Raw genomic sequence first — 19,830 nt, forward strand, 5'->3', positions numbered from 1 at the left:
TTGTCAGTCTGAAGAGGTTTGAAGCTGTCATTGATGAAACGACATGCGAGGGGGTGCGCCCCCACCGTCCTTCTACCGAAGCCTCTGTGGCACGCAGCCAGACAGGGCTTCACCATAGATAAAGCTTTGCCCTTATTGAGCAGGTCGTGTAAGAACGATGGGATCGCGGAGACAGGGTCCTGAAAGGGTAATCTTACAGCTCTCACGCTGCACATGGAATAACCTCCATTTCAGGTCTTAAAGACCTCTAGTGGAATGACGCCCTATCACTCTGAATCATGGCAGCCACATTCAGAGGCAGACCTTCCAAGGTTTGGTTGAAACTTTCACGGGCCAAACCCGTAGATCCAAAAGCTCGGGACGAGGGTGAAATAATTGGTCCTGGGCTTGTGATCATAATTCCTTGAGTTGCAATTTTTAACATTATCGAATTGCCCCCCCCCCATCACATTTTGTTTTGCTGTGGCAAAGTTAGCTGAAGTTAGTAGTGGCTATTTAAACAACTCCGAACCATGGGTTACAGTTTCTCCTGGCCCATGGACAACTTTCAGTGTAAGGAACTATCAGACTATAATGTGTAAAAAAAAAAAGAACTATCCCTTTAAGTTAACACATACAGTCATCTCCATTTGAAGCTTATTTTTTGCTCATTGTATTTTCTGAGGTTGATGACTTTGATGCCACTCACAGCTCTCTATCTCCAGGGTGCAGTTCTGCTCGTCCAGAGGGTACCTGCGCAGGTCCATCATACAGGCTGCCGTCGTCGTGATCCTGAGTCAGACACACACAGGAGGAAAGAAGACTCACTTCAGCAACGGCTACAACAGAAGCCACACGTTCTCCAGCCCTTTAATCTGGACCTGCCGCAGACATTCTCTGATAAAACCACCATCATATCTACTTTCCCAAGACTTTTTCAGGGAACCGTGGCATTGTTGTATTCTGAATAACTACAGACAACTGCACGGTGAGAAAGGACGACTCTGTTCCCCCTTGTTAGAAACACGTGATGCAGCTGACTGTTTTGGAGAAACGTAATATGGGCATCCATCTTTAGTCCTGGTGTTTCCATTAGTATCAGATTAGATTAGAGAGGCTAAAAGCAAGACGTCAATGCAGGTAATGTACAGGTAATGTACAGGTAATGTAATATCAAAACATTTCAAATGGCATCAACCAATGTTCAGAGATCCTACTCCTTTATTGCTGTTCATACATTACAGTATGACTTGTCATTGCAGTTTATTTATATCAATGAATAAAAAAATAATTTCGTATTGTAAGAAAGAGTAGCTCCTCTTTAGATCAAGTCATCTTTGATCAAGATAAGATACATCAAGATAAGTCTGTTTGTCAGGAGCCATTAGACTCCACTGGTAACGTGGAGACACATTTAAATACTTAAAGGAGCAGAGTGTAAATCTGTTGTAAATCTGCCACCTCTGGCGACCGCTGTGAAATTCAGTTCTAAACAACATCCCCCCCAACATACACACCCACACACACACACACACACACAGACACATACACACCCACACACACACACAGACACACACAGACACACTTCCCCTCCAAAAAATGTTTTTTTACCGCAAATAAAAACCAGATCCAGCGATCCACTTTGAATGTAAACAGTTCTGGATCAGCTGAAACAGAACCCACCTCAGACCGTAGAGAACCGTCCCGTCTGGGTGGAGCCGGATCATGCGGTTCTTCACTGTGACACCGTGGACAAATGACTTCTTGTCGTTGAGGAAATAAGTGTCAGGCACCCACAGCTGATCTGCTACCCGATTATCCAGGGTTAGGTTGAGGGGGATCCCTACGTAGGCCAGACGCTTGTCCCTCCAGTACTGCTGGAAGTACATGGTCAATGTGTAGTCCTGGGGAACAAAAAGAGAAATTCATGGTAAGTATTGCAAGCACGGCGTTTGTTTTCATTTAAACATATGGTGTGTGTGTGTGTGTGTGTGTATGCCTATGATTCTTTCTGTACATGTGAAATGATACTGTAGGTGAGTACTATCATAGATATGACTATCTAACATAAATATGGGAACTGAGCGCTTTCATATTTGGATTCATATTTATTTAGTTTTTGTGATGAGAAGACTTCTGTAATGAGCTGTGGGAACCAAATGGTAGAAATTAAATGTTCCATTCGCAGACAAACCTATAATCCACTGCAGAATAAGAGCACTTTGTTCCTGCAAGGATTTCACAGTTGGTACTGAGATACTACCCCATGCCATCTTGATTGTCCGTCCGCCCCCCCCCCCCCCCCTCCCCCCTCCCTCAGGAGCACATCCACTCCTTCTTATTACCATCTGTCTCTCTCTAGTTGTGTGAAATGCCAGCACTAGAAGGCTTCCAACCAGCAGGAACAGTGTGGGCTGGATGATTCAGCCACAGCCGTAATGGCGATTACACAACAGCCCAATGTAGGCATTGGTGAACCAGGACTCTGCCCAGCTGCCTCTACCACACAGTCCTATTTCTCAAGACTGGCTCTCCCTCTGAGCCGTCCCTGTGTGGACCCTGCCACATGGTCGCTGCAGCCTGCGCCATGTACGATAGGTCCCATTTCAGTGTATAACATACACTCAGCCCTGACAGCCTGCTGTAGAACAGATCCCTCTGTACTGTTTGTCTCTGTTGGCTTGCTTTCACTGTGCCGACCCACCTATCGCCCTACCTGAACTATGTTGAGCCGATACCCCCCCCTCACAACCCTCATGGTATGAAACCTCTGATAGACTATTCAATGATGTTGCAGGATATGTATTTCAATGTCTGAGCCCTCCAGGTGGTGGCAATCTGTCAGGGGTTGTAGTCTTAGATGAGTTTTTACATGAGATGGATCATGAATGATTCAAATCACAAATGTAGCTGAGTCCTGAATACAACACTGCTGCCTTGGAATTCTCATCAATTCTGCATCACACTGCATTTCAGACGGAATGATTTTCCTGCTGAGCGGTGATTCAGCTGGTGAAGCCTGAGACACAAGCAGGCAGTTTACCGAGGGTGTCATTTAATGGCGCCTACAGTATATAGATTTAAAACAAACATATCAATGATGCTTGAATTATAGAATGAAGAACCAGTGTGTGACCCTTATCATACTTTGCTTTCAAAAGCTGCCCTTAACAGAGGTCGGCAAATGCTGGTATGATTTTGCTATAAATATAGTTTTACTCTGTGATGGATGATTTAAAAGTAGAAAACTTCATTCAAAACATATTCAAGAAAAATTGCACGCTTTAAAAAATATTCAAATAAGTACAAATCTCAAAAAAGTAAAATTCTAAATCTGCTCAAGTACAGTAATGAGAGTAGTTGTAATTTGTTACTTTCCACCTCTGAGTATTATAAACATTACAACAGTATTATAAACAACTAGCAGTAATTGATCATTTAACATTAAGGTCCAATTATAACCAATTTATTATCCAATGATAAACCATTTACAAATGTATAACTCATTAGTTTAGATTGTTAGATATTCACTTGGTGTTGCCAAATAGGGCGCTTGCAATCAGGAGTCAGTTATTTCTGCTTTATAAATGCACTTATAAATGTATGGGCAAAAAATATGGTGACAGCTGTACTGTACTTTGGGACATCATCACATTGTACTGTATGTAAAGATGTGTTGAATCAGTTTGCTACCAGCCAAATTGTCCCCACAATTCAGGAAATAACGTTCCCAACTGTGCAACCGCTGTGCAACCATTGCAAATAATGTCGCATGATTTCACAGCAGGGTTAGTTGCATTTATAAGGCACTAATAACTGGCTCCTCATTGCAAGCTCCCTATTTGGCAAGTGAATAACTGAACTGAATAACTGAGTTATAACTGTTGTAAGTGGTTTATAATACAATAATAATGTGGTTATAAATTATGTATGAACTAATTGTAAACCATTTATAAACCCTTTACAAAGGGGACATTAATGTAAAGTGTTACCAAAGTGCTTTATGGTCTAAAACAGACCTCCTTATCCAGTTACAGAGCTCCTCCTCACTACATACCCCCTCCTTCTTTTAAAAATAGATAATTAAAACGCATGTAATTATGCATGCCATCAATGTTATGTCCTTCATTATGAATCCATATGATTTGTGGCAGTCAACAATTAAAAAGCAATTCCATGACCTCCCTCAAGGGATTTGCCGGTGCCCTTCTTTCACTGCTGGGAATCCCCAAGAAGGTCCCTCCCTACTTCCATGGATTACCTCAACAGCATATCAAAAGTAGCATTGTCCCCATGGCCATGGGAAGCAAAAGCGGATTTGTAGAAGGAGCTGATTATGCCAGTAAAGAGAGTAATGCGAGAGAGGGGAGACCCAAACTAAACACACAGTTTCCACTGAGACATGAGTAGATTTCTCTGGATGTGCAATAGCGGGCCTTAATATAAATAAATCTGGATTAAATTGGCCAGTAAGGCTTTACTGGGCTTTGGAAGGAATTCCCAAGGGGCAACATCCAAGAATTCCACAGATGACATGATGCTGGTCCACAGTTGTCCCAGAAATGTAGATGCTCTGATTTGGCCCAGCCAGTGAGGACATCTAGGTTTCGTAGAGGGATGATACTGCAGAGAGGCTGACTGCTGTATCAATAACAGCATGCCCAATGCTAATATAGGCAATCACACATTTTAAAGTGCGAGGTTAATCTTAAAGGGGCAATCTGGGATTGGTACATCCATTTGTGTGCTTCTAAATACAATGATACTGTATATAGCCATTGATTCTTGAAGAATATAACATATTAATGCCCTATGAGCTTAGTTCAGCTGTCTTACCCCATCAGAACCCAAAATATAAGCTTGATTGTAAATATATATTAACAATCAAGCTTATATTTTGAGTTCTGATGGGGTAAGACATATATATGTTTATATGTAGGTACAGAGGTGCAGGTATTTCGGTACAGTGGTGAGCAAACAGCAATGGCAGAAGCATTGGAAAATATGTCCTCCACACTTCTGCATGACAGTTTTTCAGCTGAACACCCACACACTGCGGAAAGCCATGTACTGGTACGTCTGTGTACTCATATCTGTATGTATGTTATTATTTCCACGTCCCCAACTGTATTGTTTGTACAGTAATCTCCTCCTTCCAACATGACCCTCTCAGTATAGTACGGGTCAGACGGTATCTAAAATACATAACCAAATGCAGTGGATTGTGTTTGTATGATTGAAATGCCATTCAGCAAACACAGATACAGTGTATGCTGCACATGAAATACATTTTTAGAAAGACTGACTCGTGTAAAAATAAGAAACGTTCTGTTCATTCATCGTGTTCACGGTTGGTCGTTGGTTAAATTAACTTATTTCATCACTTGGTTTGAAAACACTAGATAGTAGGCTAATTATAATAGTTTCCATAGTAACTGATGGCTGTGGCTTCTCCTCTCGTCCTCCACTCTGCAGCTGTACAGTGAGGAGAAACACGCTGCAGCCCCACTGTGATTGTGTGTCACTGTGGTTTATGGAGAGACAGCAGCGTATGAGTAAAAGATTACAGGCTGTACAAAAGGTAGCACTTCACGCGGGACTACATGATGTTATAGAGGTGACATTGCCATCTTAAATACCCTCAAAAAGACCCCTCTCCAACAAAGGAAGGGGGAGGGGGGCGGGGGGGACATTTGATTTCTAAATTATACAGATGAATTCACATCGCAATGTTTTCTATCAGCATTAATTAAATGATACAATTTGCTCATTTGTTGCTCAAGTGTCTCATGTTCCTCAGCACACAAAGAAACACTGATATCATGACTAGAACAGCGTTCATGTTCTTCTTAGTTGTGTTGGCACTTTATATTGAAAAGATTCAGAGGAAGTACAATAAAAGACCTCAACATCTCATCAAGCATGATCGGAAACATTTGTCTTGATGTGCAGTGGTCAGTGACATCAGTGTGAGATCAGCAATCTATTTTTCGATGCACCTTTTGGTGAACTTGGTCTGCGCATGCCCCTGCCCTGGGGCGACTCCTCACCTGACGTGCCGGCCTCAAGTAGGGGAGCTCTGAGCTAATTAGTTCTGAGAGCAGCAGCTGCTATACACATGTTGTGTATCTCTTCAGGAACCACTGTACAGTGTATAGGCAGAGATAAGATCTGCCCAGACAGCTGTATTAATGGACATGCCAGATGGATGCCGTCCGTGCGTGCGTGCGTGCGTGCGTGCGTGCGTGCGTGCGTGCGTGCGTGCGTGCGTGCGTGCGAGTGGGACAGAGAGAGAGAGAGAGAGAGAGAGAGAGAGAGAGAGAGAGAGAGAGAGAGAGGAGCATGTACTGTCTCTAAGATTGGTCCTGAGAGGGGGCAAGTGAAAATGACTCCAACATTAATCCTTCTTTAAGCTGCTGAGAGTTCACATACTGTATGTCTGAATAATTGAAACTCAGAAGTCCTTTAGTGCTGATTTGAAGTAGTTGTGCATACTTTAAGGGGTATTAGCACAAGATAAAGACTGTCTCTTCCCTCACTGAGAGTTTATTAGCAAGGTCATTAATCATTTAACATGTACAGTACATACCGTAACCATAGACATGGTTTTACTGACCATACTTTGACACTTTCCAGTGCGACCAACCTGTAGGCCTACTTGTAATTCAACTAGTGTGACGCTTTCCACGCAAGGGAATACCATCTGCCAACCAGTTAAACATACAATACTATTACTCTGGTAGGCTACCTACCTTGCAGCTTTTAACCAAATCAACCTCATGTCACACTTGAGTGAAGAGGCTTTTATATGGTAACTGAAAGATATGTGCATATGTGTGTACAGTGTGAGCATATATGCATATGTACATTATACTGTACACTGTACACCGATATCTATTCTGTATGCAGTGACAATACATGAATCACACTGTATAGGCCAACTTATGGTAAGCATATCAACATTAATCAAGTGTTCCATCAAATGTATTTCGTGATGCAACAGATCCAAATAAAACAGCTTGACCAGTCAGGCGCTGTGTACCACGTGATATCAGCACCAGCCAGGTAAACTGGAGTGGGAGGAATCCATTCCAGACAAGTGCGCTTACAATGATAACAATTTTTTCAATATGCACAAAAGGCCTAGCTAGAGAGTAAAAAGTTGTCGGCCTATATGTGTGTGCAGTGGTGAGGAGAGTGTAGGTACGACTAGGTTGCAAAATAGTTTCTACGCCTCTGAGTATTTACATGTTAAGCGACATGAGCTGCGCTCAACGCAAGGTACAGCGCAGCTTGCGCCCAAAACTCCGGACAGCGCTTGCGCTACCAACGGCCGTAGCACGTTGATTAGGAAGTGCAGCCTTGCGCTTATCATGTCATTGCCTTTTAGTGCTTCATTTATTACATGGTTGATGAAGTTCACTCACCATGTTTACTTCGGAGACCATGTCTATGCTCGCGACATCTATACTCATGCCAACTGCTACGGGAGCCCCTGAAATGCAAATACAAATATAGTTACAATGACTGCACCTGTATTTTGCAAATGGCTTTAATCTGGAACTTAAAAAAATAACTCCGTTGGAAAAAAGACGTACCTCCAAAGTCTGGTCGTAGGCGAATATCATATCCCTTCAGTAGTTTGTCCACTGTCTCTTTCACAAAAGACATGTTCCCTGGTTCATTAACGCTGAAATGACAAAAAGATTATATTTACTAGTTTAACCCGCGCGCACTCTTTCCAGACGCACTTTGACCAAAGCCACACTCACCTTTGTGCGCAACATACAACAGCCACAATAACTGGTGCAGAAAGAACACTGAACAGTCTTCCTTTCTGAAAAGCCCACATCCCTTACGCTGTTTTATGAAGAACGTATAACGTGCAAAAACGGTCCTAATCCTAATTGTTAAAGATAAGAGTATTCCATTGGCAACTATAATCGAGGTCGTTGGCTTTTGAGATAATTCGGATATGTACAAAGGTTTGACATCACTCTTATTTGGGTTGCTCTCTCTCTCTCTCTCTCTCTCTCTCTCTCTCTCTCTCTCTCTCTCTCTCTCTCTCTCTCTCTCTCTCTCTCCCTCTCTCACACACACACACACACACACACACTCTCTCTCTCTCTCTCTCTCTCTCTCTCTCTCTCTCTCTCTCTCTCTTTTTCTCTCTACGAATATCAAGCAACTCCTAAATGAACCGCAGCCTGCTGACGAAGACACAGTCGGTGGAGGCTGCAAAGGCACTGTGTTTGAAATAGGAGCCAACCATGTCACTCCAAATCCCCCGTAAAATATTTTGACGTGCCAACAAAAACATCCCCGTTCTTTTACACTGAGTTACAATCAGGGGTTTTCACCCCAAATTCAAATTGATGATCCAGTGATCTCTATACGTCTATATTATTGGCAATAGTGATATTTAATTGGTATTGTCTAATTGGAACAAGCGTATTAACTAACAAGTCGTCTCCCATTGGGTGATCACCACACTTCCCTAGTGTTGCTCAATAATTAAAATTGACCGCTCGATATCCGTTGGGATTATCATTCCAGCACAAAAGAGTCACAGTAAGTAAGTCTTACTTACTTATGTGTTTATCAGAATGAATCACACCGGACATTGACCATGGATTATATTCAGTTATATAGAATATTGAATTCATGTGACTTACCTTGTGTCATAAATTGCAAACAACTTCTTGTTTCCATCGACAGCATTCCTGAAAAATATGAGCAACAGTTATAGGCTACTCAGTTTTTGTACTGTCATTGTACAGTACCTGCACAGTCTAGCATGTTGATCATATTACCCAACATCCACAGATACCTGGTGACATGCATCATATTCAAACAGAACAATAGTTAATTCATCTTTATTTATTTATTGTTTCAATACAATTTCCTTAGACGTATAGCCTATGGTTTTATGGAGCATTATTTTGTATGCGCAGTTGGAGTATTACGTGTCAAAACTCAACAATAGAACAGCACCATATATATATATATATATATATAGCCTACTGTTCGAGACGTTCGTTGATATGGGGAGCTGTCCAGTACATGGTGCTGAAACAAACTTGGCCGCTCATAAATAGTTATTTTCATTAACAACATATTGGTTTTCCATTACCACAACTTTTTTTATCACCAATACTTGTAAATAGCCTACGTATATATCCGACATAACAATCAAAGGCCTACTGAGAGTAAAATGTGATTTGACAAGACAACATCAGCTGTCTATGAAATATGGAGTAATAGTACCCTCTTACGGTTATCATTATAACTATCACTGACTTTGTTTGATGTTGTTAAAATGTTGGGGGGGCTATCGGCCTATTTGCCCAAACGGTGAACTATTTGCCCAAACGATAAACATGAGCACCTCAATTGATGTACAGTAGCAAGGCTATAGCCTATACACATTATGCTGGGTCTGGACTTTCTCCTAACGTGATGTATCACCCCACTGCACCCTTATTCATTGACATGATTTCCAACCAGACCTAATTGCAGCTTGCGAGGGAAGATTCCGTTTTTACTTTGAATTATAGCCCATTCCTTCACAACGAGCTATGGAAGTAAAGGGTAAGCGAGGATGGTAACAAAGGCAAAGTTTAGTGATGCGAGGACTCCTTGGGGGACCTTTGTAACGGTCGCACCTATAGTAAGACACCGGTACGAAAAAATGTTGCAGTCTGTGAGCGGCTCTGGAGGTGAGAAGTGTGTACAGAAGGGCTACTCGTCCGCTCTGACATCAGCGGACGAATTACTTGAGCAAGGGTAACAAAAACGTTGTCACGAATAGATATGCGGGTCATATTGACACTTCTCAAGAAGGTGCGAAGAGTGTGATAGGACGAGACATCGCTTGATAGCCTGTGAGTTGGAACTCATTCTACCAAATCAGGGGAGAACAATACACGATCGAATCCGCCTGCGGTGGTAAATCTAAACGGTGTATTCCAGCATACCTCGACTTTCATTGTTGCATGTTTTTGAACCCCTCTTCCACGGAAATGAAACCCAAGATGATGGCACTCCATTCAGGTAATCTGTTTGATTACGCCGCTATCAATGAATGCATGAGGATGGCACTAGAAGCACCCATGAGCCGTTTTTGGGTATTGGGGTGGGGGAGGGCGATCATTATAGTGAAAGCTATGCGAATTTATACGCAGTGAAGCTCACAATGCGAACAGTTGCACCAAACAGATGTATTCTCTGCTGCAACAAGGGGTTTGGGGTTATTGAACAGAATTAATGAATGTACTCAATGACCATTCACTCAGACTGAATGCCCAGAATATCATGTTCATAGCATGACTTTCGAACTGTTATTGCATCGAGGGGTCTGATTAGTGCCTATAGTTGTAGTAACAATAGAAGCAGTAGTAATCATGATTATGATTGTCACAATAATGATAATAAAAATTTTTAAATTGTTTTTCAGACATTGAGGAGAAAACACTCAGCGTTTCAACAATTAAACACGTTTTGCTCCCTGTCCTACTGGTGTGTATTTCATGTCAAGTTAGGTAAGTCAACGTGTACTACAGTTAGTTCAAAATGTGCACCCACATTACATACTGGGGGTAGTGGGTTGCTTTGTGTAGGTGTTAAGTCGAAAGTTGTAGGCCCAACTATCATACATAGTAGTAGTAATAGTAGAAGCTGTAGTTATGATGATGATTGTCACAATGATGCTAATCCATTTGTTTTGTTTTTTCACACATTTGAAACAAACGTGTACTACAGTCAGTTCTTAATACAATTGGCTACTGTACCTCTTTAATTAGAAATATGTATTTTATGTCTAGGTTTTTCATGCCACTTGTGTTGTGTCTCATGATGGTTCTTACAGGGTTCAACACCTAATGACACTGTCCTCGTCAACCAGACATTATGCTTACCAGTCTGGTCTCTCCCCCTAGTCTCTCCCAAACCACTGAGGCACAGAAAGATGACAACAGCACTGTCTTCACGCGGATCCTGGATGGACTGCTGGATGGCTATGACAACAGACTCAGGCCAGGACTAGGAGGTACTGCACACTGATTTAGTATTCTGATCCAAGCCCATATCGATACATTCAAGGAGGTAACAACAGTATTTAATATGGGCGCATATTTGATGCAGTTGGACAGAGTAGCTGTGGTTCTCTACAGTCCATTTAGACACAGTTGGATTTCCTGCAGTTCAGCCTACTCAAGCCAGGTGCTGTCGAGCCATTGTGTGACGCTGCAGGGCACGGATTTAAATGAATTAGGCCTATAGTAAGACATATGGATGCATCTGTGTGAAAGTGTATGTTTTGTTTGGATTTATTGTGAATTAATTCATACTAAGGCTCATTAATGTTTTGTGATTCAGCACAGCATCACCTTTTCAGAAAAGCACTCGCTAGACCCTGTTGATATGGTGAGAGAGAGAGTGTCTCCTCATATGGCACCTTGGATGAAATATTCCCCAGAGCAAAGTAATCACAGTAATAGATCAATCCTAAGTGAAAATGAAGTGCACTGCGATCCTTCCACATATCACAGGCAAAGCACTCTTCATGACCATCTCCGTCTGCAAAAAGTAACCTTGAGAGGTAGAAGTCTATTCAGAGAAGAGCGAAGGCACAGAGCATACATTGAAAGAAATGCACCTCCTTCTCCTGCATCTCTGAGAGAAAATGTTCCCTGACTTATGCAGTCTTAATAACCTTTTTCATTTTTTGTTATTTTCATTTAATTTATAAATCTTCTTTTATGATGTCAGTAAGTATCACAATTCAGTGATGCTGTGCATTCCCCATGAAATTATGCCAGAGAAATGATGTGTCAAAGAAAGGGCTGCACTAATTTCCTGAGAAATCTATTTCTATCTGTTTCTGTTTCTATCCTTGATAAGAGAGATTTAGATGTATAGCAATGCTTGAATTTACCTTTGGTCCTTTTCTACTCATATTTGTATTTCAAATCCCACTTTATCCACAGAAAATGTCACAGAGATCAAAACCAATATATTTGTCACAAGCTTTGGGCCAGTTTCAGATACTGAAATGGTGAGTATTTACAGCCAATTCCAAATATACACTTTCAATTATATCCATTCAAAGCATGAGACTGCAGCAACCCCAGTTTCTTCCTGAAAACATTATAAGCACCACAATTATTAAGGGGCAGATAGTTGCAATGTAATGATAGCCTACAGTATATGCTGCTCAGTTTAATAAATTAATCAATATCTCATGTAGTAGCACGGACTTGTGCCTCTGAGTTTTACCACGTATCGATAGCATGTTTTTCTCTACCTCAGGAATACACTATCGATGTGTTTTTCCGACAAAGCTGGAAAGACGAGCGCCTCTGCTTCAATGGCCCCATGCAGATGCTGCCCCTCAACAACCTCTTGGCCAGTAATATCTGGACCCCCGATACCTTCTTCCTCAATGGCAAGAAATCCATCGCCCACAATATGACCACCCCCAACAAGCTGCTGCGGCTGCAGGATGATGGCACCCTGCTCTACACAATGAGGTACATAGATCCCACAGTACCTGAGCTCTGTCTGAAGTCCTCTCGTCATGCTCTCACACTAGAATACACTACAGCCAACTAGGCCCTGTCCTTGCCTGGTTTTGTTGTTGTTAAGTGTGCAGGAGGCAGGGTTGTGTAAAATACTTAGAAAATGTATTCAGGTACTGAATACTGAGTACATGGCTCAAAATGTATTCAGTATTCAGAACTGTTTTAAGAATGTTTTCATTTGTACACAGGAGCATTGAATAAACCATAGAAAATAATTGTTAAAAGAAGCATGGACACACTGAACAGATATTTGCAACATATTTGGATATTTTGACTTTAAAATGGTTCTGGTAGCACCGCAAATTGAAAGCCGACTTCTTCCACCTGTCAGTGTCAGCCACTCTCTCTGTGGAAAAACCATGGTGCAGTCAGGTGGACACAAAAAACCATGGTGTAGTCAGGTGGACACAAAAAACCATGGTGCAGTCAGGTGGACACAAAAAACCATGGTGCAGTCAGGTGGACACAAAAAACCATGGTGCAGTCAGGTGGACGTCAACATATTTTTTTTTCACTCAGCTGAGCAGCTACTGTGCAGTGCAGAGTATTAGCAATGTTGTGAGATCGATTTAGTCCTTTTATTTTTACATAGATTAAAAGTATTCTAAAAGTATTCATTTTCTTATTTATTAGAAAGTATCTGCATTCTGACTACCCATTTTTAAAATGTATCGTTCCAGAATATTGAATACTTCAAAATGTATTCTGAATATGTATTTTGAATACATGTATTCCGATACCTATACAAACCTGTTAGGAGGTTAGGAGGTTACAAGACCTTCTGAAGTGAATTTTGGGCTGCCATGTGACTCGGTCCAACTCTCTGATGTTCTAGTAAAAGAATAGTCTGTTGAATAACAATTGCTTTTAACCAAAATGCATGTAACACACACCTTATGGTTTTTTAAATATTTTTAGCTGGGTGCCATTCAGTGACATATTTCACTGTACTTTGTATATTATGGAACAACCTGAACAATATGTGACAGCCGCAGGTTGGATCAAAGATATAACCCTTTTCATTCATGACAGAGAAGTTGATGACTTGTGACCATTAGCAATAGAAGTTGACCTCAGGGCGTGCTGGCGTCCTCTCAGGAATCAGCTGATCTCAAATCAATGCTACCCTCTGAGCTCCCAATGCCAGATGCAAGATAGATGATCCACATGTACCCGTCAGAGCAATGTTTCCAACTCTAATCGGTGTGATCGAGCATGTCCACTGACATCAAACTCTTATGAGGAAGCAATACGATTCGGATGCAGGCACGTAATCTAAAAAGGTAATAGATTCCCAACGACTCTGGGAATGAAACATCAGGACACTGCTTTTAATCGGCTGGTTTTACTACTGTCTCTTAATGCATTTCCATTACCAGGAAAAGAGATTAGTACTACCTAGATTTATTGCATGCACAGCCTCTCAGAGTCCACTGACATCAGGAAAAGCTTCTTCTCTGCTCTGAGATAATGACTAAATGTGATTGCTTTCTCACTCTGATTCAGAAACATTAGCCGCGAGCCACAGTTTTCAGAGCAAGTCGCATATTTGTCTCCACAAATAATTCATTCGGTGTTCTATTTCACAACACTTTATGAGCTCTCTGTAAAGGCATGATGGTTGTTGCATCCCATTATATTTTGATTCTGAAAAGGTTAAGACAAGAGGAAATACGTGTGCTATTCTCTTTCCCACAGCACAAACTGCACGTATAGTCGTAATGCTCTGACGCATGAAATTGCCACGTCAACTTGTCGACCAATCAGACATGTTCATTACATTGGGGCCGCCATTTAATTTGTTAAATGTTAAAAATGCCAATCAATTTGTTTTGGTGAATTGACACTTACACACAGTTAGAAAAAGATTTGCAAAATCAATTATGATTATCCTCAAATTATTGATAGAATGACACCTGATGCGTGTCATATTTGTTGGGGGACCGCAGCGTACTGTACATGGTCCACCTACGTTTACACCGATAGCACCTACCAATATGCACAACTGTCCTCATAGGACTGGCTGGAGATTGACAGTTCATTGAGTGCTCAGTGCTGCACTTCTTCTCAGCGCCACATGAGGGCAGCCTTTCTCGCTCACAATGAAGCCAAATGAGGCCCTTAGTCGGTCTCAGATGCTCATATCCATTGAGCATTAGCTAGTGCTTGATGTTTGTATATCTTGTCTCAAAATCCTTAAGCTGTTTTTGTCACAACAAGCAAGGTTATACAACTGGATCGTTACATAGTGAAGTGGACACAGCCTGAGGCCCACACGGTCCTCAAGGACCTGAGGTGTCCTCATTTCAGTTTGTTTCTGATTTGAGTGCCCTATCATATCATTGTATTTATATTCATCAATGTATGTGGTTCTGGGTTTTCATCTGTAAACACAGACTTGAAACACATGATGGATTAGAACCTCTGCTGAGAATGTACAAGAGGTAGAGTGATGATGACCACACGAGGGCAGTATAATCTATATAATGTCCTGTGCTTCGTTGATTCTATCAATAAATGATGGTGACTTTATTGACCATTCTTAGATGAGTTTCCCAAACAGCTTTGCTGTACTAAGTTCATCCTTTTTTCATTGCCTATGTGGAGTGTATCTGCGCAGGCTAACACGCAGCGTATCTACGCAGGCTACTAAACTACTAAACTAATGATGATGATGATGATGATGATGATGATGATGATGATGATGATGATGACGGTGATGGTGATATTGTTGTTGTTACTTTAGGTTAACCATATCAGCAGAGTGTCCTATGCAGCTGGAGGATTTCCCAATGGATGCTCACGCTTGCCCTCTGAAGTTTGGAAGCTGTGAGTAGATTGTGCTTATAACAAGACTTTGTGTTGTAACGTGTCATAACTACATCATAATGCACCATACCTGTATTGTTCAGGAACTGTTATTCCCGCCTCAGTCAAACCTCTACCTCTCTCAGCTTCCAAATGAATGCCTCTCAAGAGACAGTTGATCTTGCACAGTGACAGTATTACAGACAGCAGCGTGCTTCTTCAACACACAGGCTATGAACAGCGCATTTTCCAGTCAGTGTATTAATCAATGGGACATGGGATCCTGAATGAACGGATGCTAAACCTGTCCATTAAAAGTGCTCTGACGATAAGAAGAGTTTTCCATCCTTAATCTGCCTGCTTAACCTTAACGTTTTAATTAGAGGGCTACCTGGTACTTGCCCTGTGGCCTAAATTGCCTCTCAGAGCACCCCAGGTGTGCATTATGATTGGCCAATTAGCCATAGATGGAGATTACAGCCGGGACCCTATGGCCTTCCGGCTGCTTGTATTGGGGGTGTGACACCAGGTCCTGAGTAAGAGGATTCGGGCCCCTGTGTATCACTGCTGGAGGGTGTGGGTGTGTGGTGTCACATGGGGATCTGAGGCTAAGCATCTCATCCAGTTAGGTTAAGATCCCCTCAGGTATTGCATTTGACCTGACTTTGCCTAAAATACCTCAGCTATTCTTTAACCTTTGGCCTGGGACGCAGGTTTTCCCTGGTGGACCTGTTGGGAGAACCCTGATACTTATTTGGCACCTGCAGTGTTCTCACACCATACACCATGAATACCATGACTGATTTGTGAGCTGATTGGACAACCCCATACAAACGGACAACAAGTCTGACCAAACAAGGCTGCTCAAAAATAAGAAAAAATGAGTCCCTATCATGTTATTAAATTCAATAAGCAGAATGGTGCTAAAGGTGTAAAGGTTATGACATTTTAAACAATGGGGGTCAAGCCTCTCTCAGTCTGCAACACTTCAAAGCTTTGGTGCAGCAACTGAGATTAATTTGATATTTCAGTGCTATTAATACAAAAACCCAAGGTTGTCTGTTAAGAGCGGAGAGATGAACCATTCGTCAAAAGATAATGAATATGATAAAAATGATAAGAAAATGACGATAATTCATTCATTCATTCATTCATTCATTCATGGACAAAGCTGTGCAGTGAAAGGCGGATGGCCAGTTCCATAGTTCCGTTGAACACTGCTGCAAAGTTGGCACAGGTAGTCACGTCATGGCTGCCAAGTCCTTTAGCTCTACTATAAAAATAAAGAAATCCCCCACGTCATGTTCCTTAATACTTCTGACCCTAACCAACTTTTAATTTTGACCCTGGTTTTTGGCTAATGAGATCCAACATCCAACACACTGTACTGTGGCAGTCCGCTGTGTCTGCAGTAGACCCACCGAAACCAAGTCAGCGTTCACATACTACCTACACTTTGTTGCTTGGTTACGGCACTGTACTTTTAGAGGACCTCTCACTTCCTTTCTCTTTGTTCTCTTTCCTTACATTTTATACTCTTAATCATCCTCCTAACAACCGGGGAAATGGTGCTGTTCTGTCCCTGGAAACACTCACGCTGTACCTCTTTTACATTATTTTCTTTACTCCAGAAAGACCTTTTGTCATCAGGGGATTAAAACAGCTATTCTTTCATCCATAATTATTTCATTTTCTTGGAAAAGGAGTACACAAGGCATAGAAGTGATAAAGTAGATTGGTACAGCATAGAAATGATGAAGTAGATTGGTACAGCATAGAAATGATAAAGTAGATTGGTACAGCATAGCCTTGAAGAGCATGACTCATCCCTGCTCTCTCATTCTCTTTTTCTCCAAGTGGTCTCCCTGTCTCTGCCCCCTCCCTCTCTTTCTCTCTCAGACTCCTGTGGCTCATCTCTTTCTTCCCTGCTTTTCTGTGTGTTTGTTTTGTATTGTGTATACAGACCATCTTCAAAAGCTGAGGAATCTATGCTTTGTCTTTTCTGGCTTTGTCTCTACTCTCTCTTTCCCCTTCCACTCTCTGTGCTAGAAGAGACACGGTTTACTCTGTTGAACTGGTTCTATCGTAAGCAGGATTTTCCTGAGAGTCGGTCTCTCTCATCTGAAAGGTCATCTGAAAGGTCACACCCTCATGTTGTAGAGTTACATCAACATTGGCACAGCATTAAGTACTTGACATAGTACTAGACATGGGCAAAGGTGAATGAACCTTCTTTGTGAATGAACCTCACTATTAGAGTTGAAACCTCCTCTTTAATCCTGGAGGGAAAAGGGATTAGCCCATAAGGGTGGAAAATCGCCATATAAAGTACAGAAGTCACTTTCAAATTGATTGGGAAATAATTAGTTTGCAGATTTTGACAACTGAACAAGTATGGTGATACAGCAGATGCTCTGTGTGTCTCTCTGTGTGTGTGTGTGTGTGTGTGTGTGTGTGTGTGTGTGTGTGTGTGTGTGTCCAATCGGAGGACATACTGTAACAATGTCTGATTTCCAGTTTAAAGAGTTGAAAGAGCATATAAAAAGCTTTCTAGTGCAGGAGGCTTAATGAGCATTAAACCATGGTTGAATTCCCTTGATAAGTAATACCAAGATGCAAACAGTGCTGTAATAAAGCATTTTCAACTCACTTGTTTCCCAATTGTTTGATATTATTTCTCCAAGGTCACATGCTTGTACAGTGTGTGTGTGTGTGTGTGTGTGTGTGTGTGTGTGTGTGTGTGTGTGTGTGTGTGTGTGTGTGTGTGTGTATGTGTGTGTGTGTGTGTGTGTGTGTGTGTGTGTGTGTGTGTGTGTGTGCGTGCGTGCTTGTCACAGTGTCATATACTATCTCCTCTGGCAAACACAGACTTTGGAAGAGACCTTGAGGTCAGAGGTGGTACAGACTGTCAACTTCAATCCGGTGCTGTGTGATTAACTAGATGCCTTGCAAACAAGGGTTCAAACACAGCTAAGTCTGGGCTTATGGACCCACTGCAGAGAAGAGTGTGCAGTCCCTCACTCTCTGGAGCTTCCAGTGCATTCAAGGGGAGAGGATCGATGCAAAACACCCCTTAAAAACAAAATAAGGTCACATTGAACTAAATTATCTCTTTAATTCTTGTTCCGCTTAGTTTCCCACAATGATCTCACTGGCAACAATTTTGCATAGACCAGCAAATACAGTACAGCATTCAAAATGAAAAAAAAACCTGACAGAGAGTTGAGGATGCAGTAACAGGCTGTATATTCAATTAATTTAACCAACCTGTGTACCGTCATGAATGTTGAACAGACCTGTGTCCTGAGGATTAATAGCAAATGTTAAATTCCTTTCCGAACATGCATTTACTCTCCACAAGTCACCTGTTTCCACGTCTCTTACAGTCTACAATGCCCCATTTATCTTCCAAGATCAGCTTTTTCAAAACATTACGCAGTTCAACAACCTTAACCTATTAGCTGAAGCAGGCTTGCTATTAAATCTATGATTGGTTAAAGTTCCTCTGTTTCTCTCTCAGATGCCTATCCAGTTTCAGAGGTGGTGTACACCTGGACCGAGGGTGCAGCCAAGTCTGTGTTGGTGGCCGAAGACGGATCACGCCTTAACCAGTACCTCCTGGTCGGCCACACCGCCGGCACCGAGGACATCTACACCAGTCGAGGTGCCGGGCACGCTCACAAACCTGTCTCTACTTTATACTTTGCAGAATTCACCAAACTCCACTGTACCCGAGGTAGACTGTACCCGAGGTAGACTGTACCCATGGTAGACTGTACCCGAGGTAGATTGTACCCAGTACTGTGTGAGGATTTAGTTTTTATGTTGGAATAATTGAGGCCATAGCAAACATAAACTAGCCTATCCTGTTCAGTACAATGGCAGCTAGGGCCGTGCAGGGACGTCAAACAAAAACGTATCCCTGTCCTGAGCCCCTGAGAGTCTAGGGTTAATCCCACTGGACGTTTCCCATCGGTTTTGCATAAGAGGATGACATCACAGCTCCCTTTGGGATTGGACACTCCGGCTGTGACACGTGGGACTGAAAGGCATCTGCTTAATTCCGTTACGTAAAACAGAACTGTAATACACTTCAGCTGCTGTCTGCAGAATGGTTATTAAAAGTGTGGATTTCCCTATATTGTCGATCGCTGAAACCGTCCCAGAGCCATATCATTTAACCCGGCTGCTCATGGAAGTAAGGGTCCCTGCAATCTCCCTTGATCATGGATAAGACCTTAACCCTGAGTGTTAAGTCTGCCGTGTGATCCCATAAGCCACCTCCTGGCCACACAGCACACTATGGTCCATTTGTGCACATATTTGCCCATCGACCCTAGCCACACTAAGAGGGCTATTTCTCTGACTCCCCCACCCAGCCCACTAGGAGTGAGTGATGGGAGAGTGGAGGTCAGCTGGAGACAGCAGGCGGTCTGTCTGGGCATCTGCCAAGTATGTGGAG

At 42.1% G+C, this 19,830-nt stretch overlaps 1 protein-coding gene across 3 annotated transcripts in view; it reads right to left on the bottom strand.

Moving 5' to 3' along the window:
• Positions 1-19,830, bottom strand: part of LOC310812365 (gamma-aminobutyric acid receptor subunit beta-3-like) — a gene marked incomplete at both ends in the record, with an annotated part of 29,154 nt that overhangs the window by 8,825 nt on the left and 499 nt on the right. For 2 of the 3 annotated variants that reach the window (XM_083680886.1, XM_083680885.1), the window contains 5 exons: positions 689-771; positions 1,663-1,883; positions 7,407-7,474; positions 7,578-7,669; positions 8,655-8,702. In XM_083680886.1, the coding sequence (XP_083537012.1) occupies positions 689-771; positions 1,663-1,883; positions 7,407-7,474; positions 7,578-7,669; positions 8,655-8,702 (512 nt within the window). Of the gene's footprint in view, positions 1-688; positions 772-1,662; positions 1,884-7,406; positions 7,475-7,577; positions 7,670-7,751; positions 7,832-8,654; positions 8,703-19,830 lie in introns of those variants that run through there. The other variant, XM_083680887.1, reaches the window with a different exon arrangement.

The sequence above is a fragment of the Argentina silus genome, assembly GCF_951799395.1.
Source record: "Argentina silus genome assembly, chromosome: 11".
In the NCBI taxonomy this organism is placed as follows: Eukaryota; Metazoa; Chordata; class Actinopteri; order Argentiniformes; family Argentinidae; genus Argentina; species Argentina silus.